Source organism: Alosa sapidissima, chromosome 23 (genome assembly GCF_018492685.1).
Source record: "Alosa sapidissima isolate fAloSap1 chromosome 23, fAloSap1.pri, whole genome shotgun sequence".
NCBI classification, from domain to species: Eukaryota; Metazoa; Chordata; class Actinopteri; order Clupeiformes; family Clupeidae; genus Alosa; species Alosa sapidissima.
In genome coordinates, this window is record NC_055979.1 from 18,159,933 (window position 1) to 18,174,634 (window position 14,702).

General features: G+C 42.4%; 2 protein-coding genes across 2 annotated transcripts in view; both read right to left on the minus strand.

Moving 5' to 3' along the window:
- The window catches only part of LOC121698811 (kinesin heavy chain-like), a 26,075-nt gene extending 21,127 nt beyond the window's left edge, over positions 1-4,948 (minus strand). Inside the window, exons 1-7 of the mRNA XM_042081216.1 lie at positions 4,452-4,948; positions 2,405-2,492; positions 1,864-1,937; positions 1,139-1,243; positions 983-1,031; positions 811-866; positions 401-488 (exon numbers count right to left, since the gene is read on the minus strand). Of these exons, the coding sequence (XP_041937150.1) occupies positions 401-488; positions 811-866; positions 983-1,031; positions 1,139-1,243; positions 1,864-1,937; positions 2,405-2,492; positions 4,452-4,577 (586 nt within the window). The 5' untranslated portion in view covers positions 4,578-4,948. The remainder of the gene's footprint in view (positions 1-400; positions 489-810; positions 867-982; positions 1,032-1,138; positions 1,244-1,863; positions 1,938-2,404; positions 2,493-4,451) is intronic.
- A 3,452-nt stretch (positions 4,949-8,400) lies between these two features.
- On the minus strand, positions 8,401-10,692 carry LOC121698765. The gene is made up of 3 exons (XM_042081111.1): positions 10,475-10,692; positions 8,768-9,177; positions 8,401-8,600 (listed from the first exon to the last, which is right to left on the minus strand). The coding sequence occupies exons 1-3, from the start codon at positions 10,600-10,602 to the stop codon at positions 8,455-8,457; spliced, it is 684 nt and encodes a 227-aa protein (XP_041937045.1). The 5' UTR covers positions 10,603-10,692; the 3' UTR covers positions 8,401-8,454.
- Between the last annotated feature and the right edge of the window lie 4,010 nt (positions 10,693-14,702).

Consider the following 14,702-nt stretch of genomic DNA (forward strand, 5'->3'; position numbering starts at 1 on the left):
AAAAACATCTCCAGTCATAATGCCGTAGTCTGATATCCCACAACCCACCTAAACCCCTTTAAATCACTAACAAATACAAACATGGGTACTTTCACAAAGAGGATATACACTTTGTTTCACAAGGTCTAGAAATGACACCTTCTTGGAATAGCATTATTATTTTTTATTTTTTATTTTTTGCTTAATCTAATCAATTGAAGGATAAAAATGCTCATGGTAACTTGTCATTTCTTAGATTAGATTTCTACACTTCCAATGTTATAGTTGTGTTGGGAAAAAATGCAGAGATGCAACATATTTTGAGGAACACAGACATGTGGACAATGTCTAGCTCATACCCTGGTCGTGAAATTACCCATCTATACTTTTTTTTAAAGAGATAGAGAGAGTTAAGTCATACTTGTGACAGCAACATGACGATTGGCTTTTCCCTCATCAATGACATCCATCACCTCTTCAGGACTGGAGACAAATCGCTCTGTGCAACCCTGCAGGAACACATTTTCATTCACTTTTCATCTCTATGCAATCTTACAGAAGCATGTTTGCGACATTAACATCTGTACACATGTTCACATGATCTTATACTAACCTGTTTATCTAAGAATGAGATATACTGTGTCTATAAGTTATCATACAGTATATGTGTATATGTAGTAAATGACCTGATATAATCTACTTCTTAATGTTTTCATAATTTCTAGATACTGTCATTTTGAATCGTGGAATAAAGAGATTCTCACTACCTAAACTGAAATAACACACTGTGCCATATCCTGCTTAAGTCTTCCTTTAAACAGCAATGCTCACCTTCACATAGGGCACACGGTTCTTGTCTTCATGCACAGCCAGGTTTGTCTTTGAAACTAAAAAATAATAATATAGCGTCATTATACAGGGGATCATGTTTATTATTATAATCAAACTCAAGCAGACACATCACACACCAAGGTCAACAATTCAGAAGATATGAAGAGCTTACCATCCAACAAGTCCCTTATTTTGTCCAAATAAATTTCAAAATATGAGACCTGAAACGAAGAAGACAAGACCATCAAGTTTGTTAGCAAATTCTCCAAATATCACACATCTCTATCACAAAGGCATAGAGATGACTCACCAGATTCATTCGACTCACCTTGATGTGAAACTCCAGGTTCTCGTCCATGGAGTAAATGTGGTCAAATATGTCATGGGAGATACGAGGGATAATCCCCATCAGCTGGGGGTCGTGCAGCTTGCCCTGAAGACGGAAAGGAGACATCAGGGCCACTTCTTATAGGAAGTGACTGTAATAGAAGCTCCTTAAATATTTGTTTCTTTTCGTCTTATTTTGGGCCTGTCCAACCTCATGAACTGGGAAGCACTTTGGGTAAACTCTGTTGTTTTTAAATGTGCTATACAAATAAAGTGACTTGACTTGACTAGATGAGCTCAGGAGCAACTGTAGCATCACACATCTCAACAAACATAAACGCAGCCAACATAGTTCACCGTTTTGCCTGCCAGCTAAGGACATACTAATGAGCTTGTGCCCTGGACACAGATAAGATGAAGACTAATCCTGAACTTAAAGCTCTTTTCCAGTGGAGATCCTTACTGAAGTTTTCTTTTAGCCTATCTTTTAGTATTGCCTAACTACAATACTTACACTCAAGTCTGTGATACTGCTGTAACTATGCTTATTGCTTAAGTTTCTCTCTTTTAGTATTGCCTAAGTATGTATAATTAGACTCAAGTCTAGTGCTGTAGGCTGGTTAACTGTTATGCCTATTGCCTAGGTCCTCTCTTTTAGTACAGTACAGTACTCTACATGAGTGCTGTAACTGGGTTATGTTGTCAGATGTTATTCATTATGGTCACCTCCATAGTGTGGGTCTTCCCAGAGGAGGTTTGCCCATAGGCAAAGATGGTCCCGTTGTAGCCTCCCAGGACATCTGAAAACAAAAATACATTTCCCTCAGTCACTCTTATTCTGAAGATAAGAGAATGAATAAATAATTAGCATTCACCTTATCAAAGATAAGTCATAGGCAAAAAAGAAATGATCACAGACATCCATAATTCATTTAGCAGACACTTTTCATCCAAAGAGACTTACATATGTCAATTCTATTACAAAGGACTACATTGTCCCTGGTGCAAATTGGGGTTAACCCTTAAAGGAGTACCGTCACACCGGTGTGACGGGAATGTTGGGAAATGAACGTTCTAAAGAATATCTGGGTTCATTGAATTCAACATAGAATTTTAGAACCTTCAATTGTTGCGGAACTTAGAATGTTCAAAAACCTACACCTTTAAGGGTTAAGCGCCTTGCCCAAGGGCTCAACAGTGGAAGCTGGGAATTGAACCCACAACTTGTCAGGCTACTGCACGCTAGCTCAACTACGCTACCACTGACCTTTGACAATCTGTTTGGCGCAGGCATCGTACACCTGTTCCTGGGCGGTGTTAGGGGGCAGGACCCGGTCAAAGACGTACGGTTTTCCCTTAGAGAGAGAGAGAAAGAGAGGTTGAGAGTTGCTATATCAAACACGATCCATGCTTTACAGTAGGCCTACGCTCCTGTAGCAGGACTAGCACTGGGTTCAAAGACAGAGGTTTAGAACATCGTGAAAGCAAAATACAGAGCCTTCCATTTCTATTTTCATAAAGTCGTATCCTAATTTAAAGGGAGCCTATAACATCCCAACCACATACAAGCTTGAACAGCTGGGATGGGACCACAAGAGGGACGTAACAAGCCACACATAGACTTCTCCATCGGAAAAACCAATCCACTAATTAGGGTTTTCTTGAATAATTTCCCCACTTGGCTCACACATGGCTTCAGGAATCACTGACATGATGCATTTTAAAAGAAAGGAAACCGATATTGATTCCCAAGGCTCCACCTTAACTGCAAGTTGCAATCATGCATTTAATTAATTGAGAAATGAACCAGTGCACACACACATACATGCCATAGATCTGGATGGAGAATGGATAATGGTATGCTTGGATTCGTCTTGGCATCATTACCAATTGTAGTAACAGCTTTAGTTTAAGTGACAATATCTCACCGATCTCGATACACCTTAAATCAAGGGTGAAATATCAAGTACATCCACTCTGCCAAACATTACTCTAGAAAGACGCTGATCTCAGTACGCTTAAATGCTGACGCAGGAGCAATATGAAGTCTGCAGAAAAAAAAAACCCACTGAGAACATTCCAACTATTACCATAAACACAAACACACACACACACACATACACACACACACAGGATACACATACACAGTCGAGCCAGACACGCAAGCTGCTCAAAACAACTACCAAGCCTACTTTTCAGGATAAGCATCAGTGACATTAGAAAACTGGATCAGACCACAGCACTTCATCACATGTGCAGTACTCCCATAACAAATGGCAGAAATTCAGAGATGCTCTGAATACTGAACTGGGCCTGTCGGCTGTCCTCTGGCTTACAAGACTGCTGACACTCTTAGTCTCCAGGCAATGTAAAGACCTGAACCATCTCTCTAAAAGTGGAAAGTCATCCATCAAGAAATGCTACTGCTCACGCTATACTGTATATCCTAGCCTATCCACAGACAGGCCAATAAGGACCCACCATGTAAAACAGACAGTAAAGGCACCTTTTGAAAACATTAAACAAACAGTATAATGTTGCTGCATTCTGGAGAACACAACTCATACATTCAAAACACAATGAGTCCCCACGCCATTAGTTGAAGGAGCATAACAAATAATTTATGAGGATGCAATATGACAGTGAGAGACCTCGATGTAGGCTTCCATCCTTATAGCTCTAAGATATAAGAGGCAATAGTCGAAGTCGAAGTGATCAACTCATGTTATATTTCTCGGCCTCTTGAAATGACTGCATTGAAAGCCCTTCGTCAACGTTAACACACGAAAGAAATTGCTGGCATATCAATCAATGATTGCTTCCGGCAATAATTATAATAACATATATGGCTCAAAATCAAATAGCAGAGTATCATAAAAAAATATTGGGCAGACTGTCACTTATGTAATATAGTCACCCTAATACTGCATGACGAAATGTACTCGGCAAGGTTGTGCGAAGCATTAAATCAAACAGGCCAATTTTCCATCGGTAACACAAAGACGATGACAGGTTCGAGGGCAAATCCAGAATAAGCCATTTCAAGGTAGCGCAATATTCAAAACGCATCTAAACACATAGTTAATAACCTAACATACTTTATTTACAGTAATGTATCGGTCTATCTGCTGACCAAACCATGTGTTTGCCAAACGACTTGCTGCGTTCACACATTTTCGCTATGCGTAACGCCTGGGAAAAAGAACGCAGCCGTCCGACGCCCTGCTTGGTGGTTTGGACATCGGTCCATGTAACATCTCACAATCGCCCAGAATAATAGTCTTGGCAAAATAATAAAATATATCGCAACTTACTGTTATAACCACCGTGTCGTCCTCCTTGAATTTGGGTATGTATTTATCTCCCCTTGTGATTTCGGATTCATTTAATGGCCTGAAACGGCACATTACTTTAACACCGCACTCGGCAGCATCCGCCATCTCAGTCTATCCTGCGGACAGATATCCCAATAAACTTTACAGAAAATTCAACGATGCATGAATGTTGGTGTGTCTTCTTAATGCCCGTTATCCTCGCATCAGTACACGCCGTCCATTTGCGATATCCAACAAATAGATCAACTCAATTGCGACTACCCATTCCTATCAGTTACAAATCGATCCCATGACATTCGATCATTTAAGGATTACTTAAAATCAAAAAATGTAACAATCATCGGATGGAAGAACTGAGGTAAAGCTATTTTGGTTCTTTAGTCGACAAACAGCAGCGGCTGTTCCAGAGTTTCACCGCAAAGTATTGCTGGCGTTGCTGTCCTGCATCAGCACCAGTTTCCCCCTCCCATCACCGAGAACCCACAGACAGTCTGCAGGGGACTGGCACTTCCTAAATATGAGCTAAGCATTTCGGGAAATGTCGTCTTGCATTGTTATGGTACAAAATAAGAAAGCCTTGGTGTGAAGCCCACTTTTTGTGCTGCTGCGTAGGCTATTCACAATGTGGTGTGGCATTGCAGGGGTGTAGGCTACTGGGAAAGAAATTCGACCGTGAACAGACTCTATCTGTAGACTCTATCATCAGACAGGTCTACAGATAATGATATAGGAATAGGCTAAGCAGCAGCATAACAGCATACATTTTACAAGTTGTCTGTAAACTGCAAAACTGCTTATTTAATAGCATACAACTAAGTGTTAATAATCTTATATCAAGATAAAAAATAATAATTGGTATTGTTTTCAGTATAAAGAGACTAACTGCTTTCTCGCAAAATCTCTGCGGACCTTTGATGGTCCGAGAACATCAAGGCAGTCACCAAGAAGGCCCAGCAACGACTCCACTTGAGGGTGCTCAGGAAGAACACACTGGACAGTAAGCTGCTGGACTGGAGACCTTCTACAGAGCCTGCATTGATAGCCTGCTAACATACAACATCACGGTGTGGTTTACCAGCTGCACTGAATGCAGCAGAGAGGAATAAGCTGCAGAGGATGGTAAAGACTGCACAGAAACTGGTTGGCCGCCCCCTCCCCACCCTGGTTGACATCTACAACACTCGCTGTCTCAGCAGAGCAAGAAACATCATCACAACAGATATTACACACCCATGCCACCATCTGTTTGACCTGTTGCCCTCTGGAAGGCGCTACAGGTGCATCAATTCCAGAACAAACAGACTCAAAAACAGCTTCATCCCCAAAGCCATAACCATGTTGAACTCAAACTAAAACTAATCCCCTATATTTTCGTTTACTATTCTCACCACCTGTCTTGTTTTTAACGCCAGACTCCAGAGACGCCATGCTCCCTGGCGGAGGCCAAGAAGGACCTACGCTTCCTCATGCTGTGCAGGTAGGCTACCCCAGGTGAGGCAGCGGTACACACACATCACATGCAGTCATACAAGCACACTCAGAGTAATATCCTACTCCTAGCTATAGTCTCCCCTACACTAGCTTACAGTACATGTTAGCTTGTACCATTGTTAGCATGTGACCATTATTATGACCGCCGCGCAGCGAAGCGGCATACAGGTTTAGTCAGATTTTTTTTTTTCTTTTTTTTTTTTTTTCTTTTTCGCATGCCCAAATTTCCGTCAATGATTCCCGGGACACTGAAAGACCGGGGTACACGAAACTTGGTGGGCATGTAACCCCACATGGATAGCATGGAATCATCGTTTTTCGTTCCCCCCCCCCCCCCCGGCTGGACTGGACCCCCCCGAAAGGAGGGTAGGGCAGACACAGTTTTCTGTGAATATCTCGAAAACCGTAGGGTTTAGGAGGACCATTTTTTTTGTATGTTGATCTCAAGGGGCCATGTCAACCCATTCCATAGCCACTCATTTCATGTATAGCGCCACCTAGTTAAACACAAAAAAGTAAAAATGAGGTGTTGTAATTGAAGGTATCTGTGACCTAACATAGTCAAAACTGCACGAAATTGGAAGTGTAGGTTCATTATGACACCCTCTGTAAGCACGCCAAGTTTTGTGGAATTCCGTTCATGGGGGGCCACACAATAAATTAATTTATGTTACTATACACCAACTGGCCTGTAGGTGGCCAGAGACAGTTTTCTGTGAATATATCGAGAACCGTAGGGCCTAGGAGGTCCACCTTTTTAATGTATGTTGGTCTTAAGGGGGCATGTCAACCCATCCCATTACCACTTATTTCATGTATAGCGCCACCTAGTTAAAAATTAAAAAGCAAAAAATTAGGTGTTTTCATCACAATATCTCTGGCTGACAAGGTCAAAACTGCATGAAATTAAAAGTGTAGGATCATTATGACACCCTCCGAATGCATGCCAAGTTTTGTGTACTTTCGTTCATGGGGGGCCTTACAATAAAATAATTTATGTGTACATTTAGGGACGTACACCAACAAGGATTCCCGGGACACTGAAAGACTGGGGTACACAAAACTTGGTGGGCATGTACCCCCACATGGATAGCATGGAACCGTCATTTTTCGTTTTGATCTGTAGCCCCCCCGCTGGACTGGACCCCCCGAAAGGAGGGTAGGGCAGACACAGTTCTCTGTGAATATCTTGAGAACTGTAGGGCCTAGGATGACCATTTTTTTCCGTATGTTTGCCTCCAGGGGTCATGTTAACCCATTTCATGTGCACACATGTGCACAAACAGATACACACACACACACACATACATTCACAGTAATCATACGTATGACACATACTCACACAGTAGACATATGTACGCTTGCATGCACAGGCACATACACAGGCACACACACAAGCACGCACACACACACACACACACACACTCACACACACACACACCCACACACATAACATAACACAAACAATCAAGAATTTCTGAGAATTATGAACAGGCAAGTTGGAGGTGGGGTTGTATAAAATGAATTTTACATGTGAAATCTATGAACTAATCATGTTTTGGTACTTGTTGTCTAGCAGATACCAGTGAGAATTGAGTGTGGATGATGCAATTTAGTGAGACAGTTAGAATCATATAGGCCTTTCAGCGTGATTTCTTTTTGTGGAAAAAATGTGCTGGACTGGGCGGCGGTCATGTTGTGTACCGCTCTGCGGTACATCTAGTTTAAATACAATTGGCACAAGCACAGACAGTTAAACAGACAACAGTTTACTATGACTAATATATTACAACATCACTCTGAAAGTATCAGCCATTTCTGCCTTATGTAACAAGTATTTGCCTTTGCCTCCAAACCTACTTTTGGGAGAGAAATCATTGAAATCACATTGCTTTTGCAAAATTTCTTCAGCTATGAGGTTAATACACAGGGGCAGATAATATGGTATTTTTATGGTTTGTTATTTTTAACTTGCATAAAACACTGTCCTGCGGTTAATACAATGCGGCTAATACACAGGAAATTACTGTATACCGGTATGTAGTCTACTTTTTATAAAATTAATACATATATAGGGGGATCATACGTCCCCATTTGGCACTACAAGTCATATTTAAATTATATTTATTAGCAGCTTTTGTAGTTTCTTTTTGGTCTTTTTTTCTTTCTAGTTTCATGTACTTTCTCATCAGTGTTAACTCCATACGGTTATATTCTCCATTCTAGAGGTTGAATTTGGTTAAGGTGATGTTCAGTAATAGCAACAACATTTTTGCATACTGAACTTGAATCTTAACAGATAAAATGTACATTTTATAAAACAAATCAAAATATAGGGGGATCATACGTTCCCTGGTCCTTGGTCCTAAAGAATATTTGAAAAATGAATAGAGGAGAAACAGTGAAGATCACCAGAAGTCTGGCTTCTGGTTTTGGTTTTATTAATTGTTGATGATGGTCCTTGTCCTTGTCTGTCCCGTTGGCTGCTGTCCTACCACACAAAACCTCCTCCTAGAGACGGAGCGTTTGTGAATCTGTAGGGGACTCCAGACACAGGCCTCTCGCTTCGCCTCCTCTTTCCTGCCTCCAGCGTCCAGCCTCCATGCTCTCTCTTTCTCTTCCTTTTCATTCGTCCTTCTGAGGCGAAAACAAATTGAAGAAGCATTTTATTCAAATTAACTGCTGAACCATTTTGATGTTTTAAATGTGAGCTCACGTTTTACATAGCCCGCTTATTGCTCAAGTTGGGTTTTGGTGATGCTAGGTTATTTCTTACAACCAATGTGAGCAGGTATTCTTCTCACCCAGAGTCGAGTCCACTAGACTGTCCAGCAAGGCTTCTCCTTCATTTCTCTCTGATTCAGGGATCTCCATCAGCATAGTTGATGTCTCTTTGTAATCTTGGTTGTCCAGGTCAGTTTTGCCGTGCTCGACTTCCTTTAGCTCATTTATTAGAAAATTTTGTAGTTCTTTCTTCCTTTTGTATTTCCTTTGAGCTTCATCCACGTCATCATCAATGTAAACTATCAAAGCCTCCAGTTCAGTGAGAGCAGATAGTATATATTCAGGGGTATCCGTGGGCATAGTGTAGTCATTATAAGCCCTATTTTCCAGTCCCTTTTTGTTGTCCTCGATTTTCTTCAGCTCTTTTATGAGGAGCTTTTGTAGTTTCTTTTTGGTTTTCTTTTTAGTCTTATCCACGTCCTCATCAATAGTACGTGTTGGCAACAATACCTCAAGCAGCATCACACTGAGCACAGGGGCCCCCCAAGGCTGCGTGCTCAGTCCGCTGCTCTTCACCCTGCTGACGCATGACTGCACTGCAACCTACAGCAACAATCACATAGTGAAATTTGCTGACGACACAACTCTGGTGGGTCTCATCACCAAGGGCGACGAGACCAAATACAGGTTGGAGGTCGACCATCTGACCACGTGGTGCAGGGACAACAACCTCCTGCTGAACGTCAGCAAGACCAAAGAGATTGTTGTTGACTTCCGGAGAGGTCACACCCAACACCTGCCACTGACCATCGACGGTGCTGTGGTGGAGAGAGCGAGCAGCACCAAATTCCTGGGGGTGCACATCAGCGAAGACCTCTCCTGGACCACCAACACTGCATCACTGGCGAAGAGAGCTCAGCGCCGCCTGTACTTCCTGCGGAAACTCAGGCGAGCAAGTGCTCCACCAGCCATCATGACCACATTCTACCGAGGCACCATTGAGAGCATCCTCTCCAGCTGTATCGCTGTGTGGGGCGGAAGCTGCACTGAATACAACAGGAAAGCCCTGCAGCGCATAGTGAACACAGCTGGAAGGATTATTGGTGCTTCACTCCCCTCCCTGAAGGACATTTACACCACCCACCTCACCCGCAAGGCGACCAAAATTGTGAGTGATGCAAGTCACCCCGCTCACAATCTGTTCGATCTACTGCCCTCTGGGAAGAGGTACAGAAGCCTGCGCTCCCGCACTACCAGACTCACCAACAGCTTCATACACCAAGCTGTAAGGATGCTGAACTCTCTCCCTCCTCTCCCCCCTCCACCCTCAGCTACATAACATCCTGGACATTGGACCCACAATGGCCGCGTGCACTACTCCACTTGCACACTTGCACACTTGTACACTTTACAACTTGTTGTTGTCCTGAAAACACAACACATCTGCTGCTCTTACATAACTTGCACCACTATGTCACTTTCTTTCTTACTTAGGTCAAACAGAACTACCCAAGCCTTTTATTGGCCTGACTTTGCACTAGTATTTTATTGACTGTCTATGCACAATTTAAACCAAATTTTGCTGCTCTTATTTTTTTTTCATTATTATATGTGCCCTCTTATTTACTTACTTTTTTGTTTACTTGAATGTTATGTTTGTCTGTGGACTTAAATTGGTAAAATATGTCTTGTCTTCACCGTGGGATAGAGAGAAACGTAATTTCGATCTCTTTGTATGTCTGGAACATGTGAAGAAATTGACAATAAAGCTGACTTTGACTTTGATATGAACTCCCAAAGCCCTCAGTTCTCTTTTTAGTTCCACCAGTCCGTATCTTTTGACGCATCTCTTAATTTTTTTCCCTTCATCCTGCCGTGCTGTCAGGCAGCAGGCTAAAAACCAGCAGAACCACATTAAAATCAGATCGTCAAAAATCAGTTTGAATTTCAATATCAAAAAACCTGAAACCAGCCAACATCTACACAAACTCAAGCAAAAGTGAACAAAAGTGTGCTATGTTCTATGGCATCATGGTGTTGCCTAGCCACCTTTGTGATCCTAAACGGAATGTTATGATGTAAATGTAAATCAGGGGCCTCATTACAGAAACCAAAGATTCTAGAACAGAGCTCTAGAATCTTTGACATAAACTTCCTAACTATGAAATCTTATCTTATCTCAGTTTAGGATGGCATTTAGGATTTTTGGTATTACAGAAGCATGTTTCCTAACTGCATTTAGGAAAAAATCCTATCTTAACTTTTAAGATAGAAATTTGGCCATTACAGAACCATCCTAACTCAAGAATTTCCTAACTTAGGAATCCTAACTTAGGATGGCACACACCCTGTCCTAAATTCAAAATAACTGACTGCACAGTCTTGTTGAGTTGTTGCCTAGCCTATGACAAGATGATAGACATGACTGTTAGGGACACCATAAAGCATATTTCACTAAATAAGTTAATTAAACAAATAAATATTAATCATTATAACAGAATATTAGACTATTATTTATTATTATCACACACACCCCGGGAAAACAGGAGATTCTGTGTTCCCAAGCTGAATTTTAAGTTTTAAGTTGCTTACATAATAACATAGGCCTTTATATGACACAGGAGGGAGAGGGAGACGCACACACACACACACACACACACAAACACACTCGCGCACACGCTGGGAAAACAGGAGATTCTGTGTTGCAATCACTGGCTACAATGACACTCTGATACGCACAATGGAGAAGTTTGCCTGGAACGTCGACTTCCAGGCCTCAGCCTTCCAGGCCGCGGTCTATCCCTCCAATGAGCATCGTCAAAACAAACATCATCAACAGCGCCACAGTTTGTCTGAAAGCGCGGAGAGGAGACGAGATAGACACTAATTCAACAGGGCCAATCAAATGCAGAGGTCCTCCTCCACTACAAAGAATGGGCCAACATGTACATGAACTCTCCGTGTCAAGGACAGGCGGTACCACGTCACTCCAAATGATGTCATAACCATCCGGAAGAGTGACAATGCACACTGTCGCATGGACTCAAATGACTCTGTAAGTGTGGATCACATAATAGTGAAATCAACACTGAAAAAATGATATACTGCACTACCAGCCTCTGTCCCACTCTGAAAATTAGCCGTTGGTTATTGTGTATAGCACGCCATGGCAGAGAGAACAACTGAGGAAACATGGCTCAGAGATGATCTACTTGGATGCAACATATACTGTAAAGGCATAACACAATAGGATGGTGTTCCAGTGGCCTTCATTAAGTGAGGAATTCACCGCGAACATCTGTCTATGCCTTAAGAAGTTGCAAGAGACAGTCAGTCCCTATCAACCAAGGTATTGGTTATACATGTAGTGTCTCCTCTCCACGCTTTCAGACAAACTGTGCTGTCGATGACGTTTACTGTTTTGACCTCTATGGTTTTGACGATGCTCATCGGAGGGATGGACCATGGCCTGGAAGTCGACGTTCGAGGCAAACTTCTCCATTGTGCCTCTGATACAGTACAATGCTATAGGCTAACAGCTAGACTATCTTTTAGCTGAACCAAAACTGCGGTCTTTAGTTAAGACTGTAAACTTAAGTCATGGTTTCTCCCTCATAATTATTAAGGTACTTCTCAAAACTCCTGTACGACGAGAAGAAAGCTGCCATCTTTACAGTAGGACTACCATCAAGATTCTTAACAGTATCGACAACATTTTGCGATATTTCTCTATCTATCTATTACGTAACTTCTGTTCTTAGCTGTATCCCTTCTAGCCACAACCGAAATTATGGTTTGTCCATCTTGAGCAACCAACTGTCTTTTGAACACCATCTTTGCAACCTGATATTCTAATCATAGATACAGGCAGTCTCATATACATTCTCATCATAGAAACAGGCATGACAGGACGATTGCCGATTTAAAAATCTTAACTGACAGTTACAGTAGGATTTCTTAAGTTAAGACAAGATAGGAGGTCTGACATAAGATAGGACACAGCCATGAGTTTAGGAACTGCTTCTGTAATTGGAAGATACGATTTTTTCCTATCGATATTTTTCTGTAACGAGGCCCCTGGATTGCAGACTACCTGACAGAGCGGCCACAGTTCGTCAGACCGAAGAATTACCTCTCTGACACTGTGATCAGCAGCACCGGAGCTCCACAGGTAACAGTGCTCTCTCCAGTCCTGTTCACCCTGGGACCACAAAAGGACCCTGAACAAACTAATCAACATCTTAGATAATGACATCTTAGATAATGTCATCCACTCCACAGAACTATCATAAAGCAAAAGAGCTCGACCAGTTGGAGAATTTGTCCCCAGGACCATAAAACTCTTCAATGCTTTACGAAATGGAAGAGAAGAGATCGACTTCTCTGCTTAGTCTATCTGCCTCTCCACCCTGTTTTACACTTTCATGACCTCCTATAACAATGTTGTGTGCTGACTGTCCACTGGCCCCCTGTGTTACTGCTTACACTGTCTACACTGTTTACTGGCTATATTAGCCCACATGCACAACCCCTCCCTCCATCCCCCAGATCCTTTGAAAGACTAGTGTTGAGCCACCTGATAGGACATAGGATATAGGATAAGGACATAACAGGACCCCTGCTGGATCCCCTGCAGTTTGCCTACACGGCAAACAGGTCGGCGGATGATGTCGTCAATATGGGACTGCAATACATCTTGCACCACCTCGACTCCCCAGTATGCTATTTGTGGACTTCAGCTCAGCGTTCAACACCATCATCCCTGAACCCCTACATCAGAAGCTCACTCAGTTCTCAGTGCCTGTCACCACCTGTCGGTGGATCATCAGCCTCCTGACTGCAGACAGCAGCATGTCAGACTGGGGAGCATCTCATTCAAAACCTGGTGTATCAGCACTGGTGCCCCCCCCCCAGGGGTGTGTCCTCTCACCGCTGCTCTTCTCCCTCTACTCCAATGACTGTACCTCAGAATTTTGCAGATGACACCACCGTCATCGGTTTGATCCAGGATATTGACAGGAGGTGGAACAGCTGGTTCAATGGTGCAGTAAGAACAACCTGGAGTTAAATCCCAAGAAGACCGTGGAGATGACAGTGGGCTTTAGAAGTCCCCACCCCCACCCCCTCACCATCCAGAACGACACAGTGTCCACTGTGGATTCCTTTAGGTTCCTGGGAACTACCATTTCGCAGGACCTAAAATGGTCTCCCCACACTGACTCTGTCCACAAAAAGGCCCAGCAGAGGCTATACTTCCTGCGACAGCTAAGGAAGTTTAACCGGCCTAAGCTTGACCACTTTCTACTCAGCCATCATACAGTCTGTCATCTATGAGAGTTTTATGAAGTGCTGGCAAAAACATCTGAAATGACCACCATTCTAACTTTCACTCACCTGATGAGAACTTTGTGAAGTGTGAATTTGGATGAACATTTGAACGAGTGAAAAAAAAATAGAAATAATTATCCCAGGAAGTCCCAGAAATATGACTTGAATATAAGTTAGTTAGTTATTAACAATTAATTGATAAACTTTTAGAATACTTTGAGCACTGATGCAGTCAGCATAGGCCTCTTTACATTGTTTGTAAGCCTACATTTCATTCCGTTTTCAATGGTAAACGCGAAACAGCGCCAAAACAACCACCAGTGGACAAAAAGAGTATTACACGTGTACTGTTAAGACTCGCCATAGAGAATGAATGGGGGAAATTACGGAGGTTACAGTTTGGCGATGTCATACTCTTGTGCGGGCCAGATGCTAAATACCACAGATATGTTTTGGGGGGCCACCCAAAATGAAATGGCGGGCCGTAGTTTGGGGACCACTGGTCTAGCTGAACTTATTAAATGTAGCTGGATACCCTATGAACGCATGTCTAGGTTATAGCCACAATAGTCATTTTAGCAACGGCATATTTTGGGTGGCTCGCGAAGACAGTGGTTGTCTGGCCCACTTGAAGTTGAAGTCATTTTTACAATAAATTAATTGTGGGATTATTTTACTAAATTGTGT

Excerpts from the sequence above, each read along its gene's own strand:
- LOC121698765 (XM_042081111.1), bottom strand. The coding sequence starts at position 10,602 with ATGTGGTTCTGCTGGTTTTTAGCCTGCTGCCTGACAGCACGGCAGGAT. Across the intron at positions 9,178-10,474 it reads CTGAGGGCTTTGGGAGTTCA|TATTGATGAGGACGTGGATA; the intron begins TATCAAAGTCAA and ends GCCAACACGTAC. Across the intron at positions 8,601-8,767 it reads TCTAGTGGACTCGACTCTGG|AAGGACGAATGAAAAGGAAG; the intron begins GTGAGAAGAATA and ends TTTTCGCCTCAG.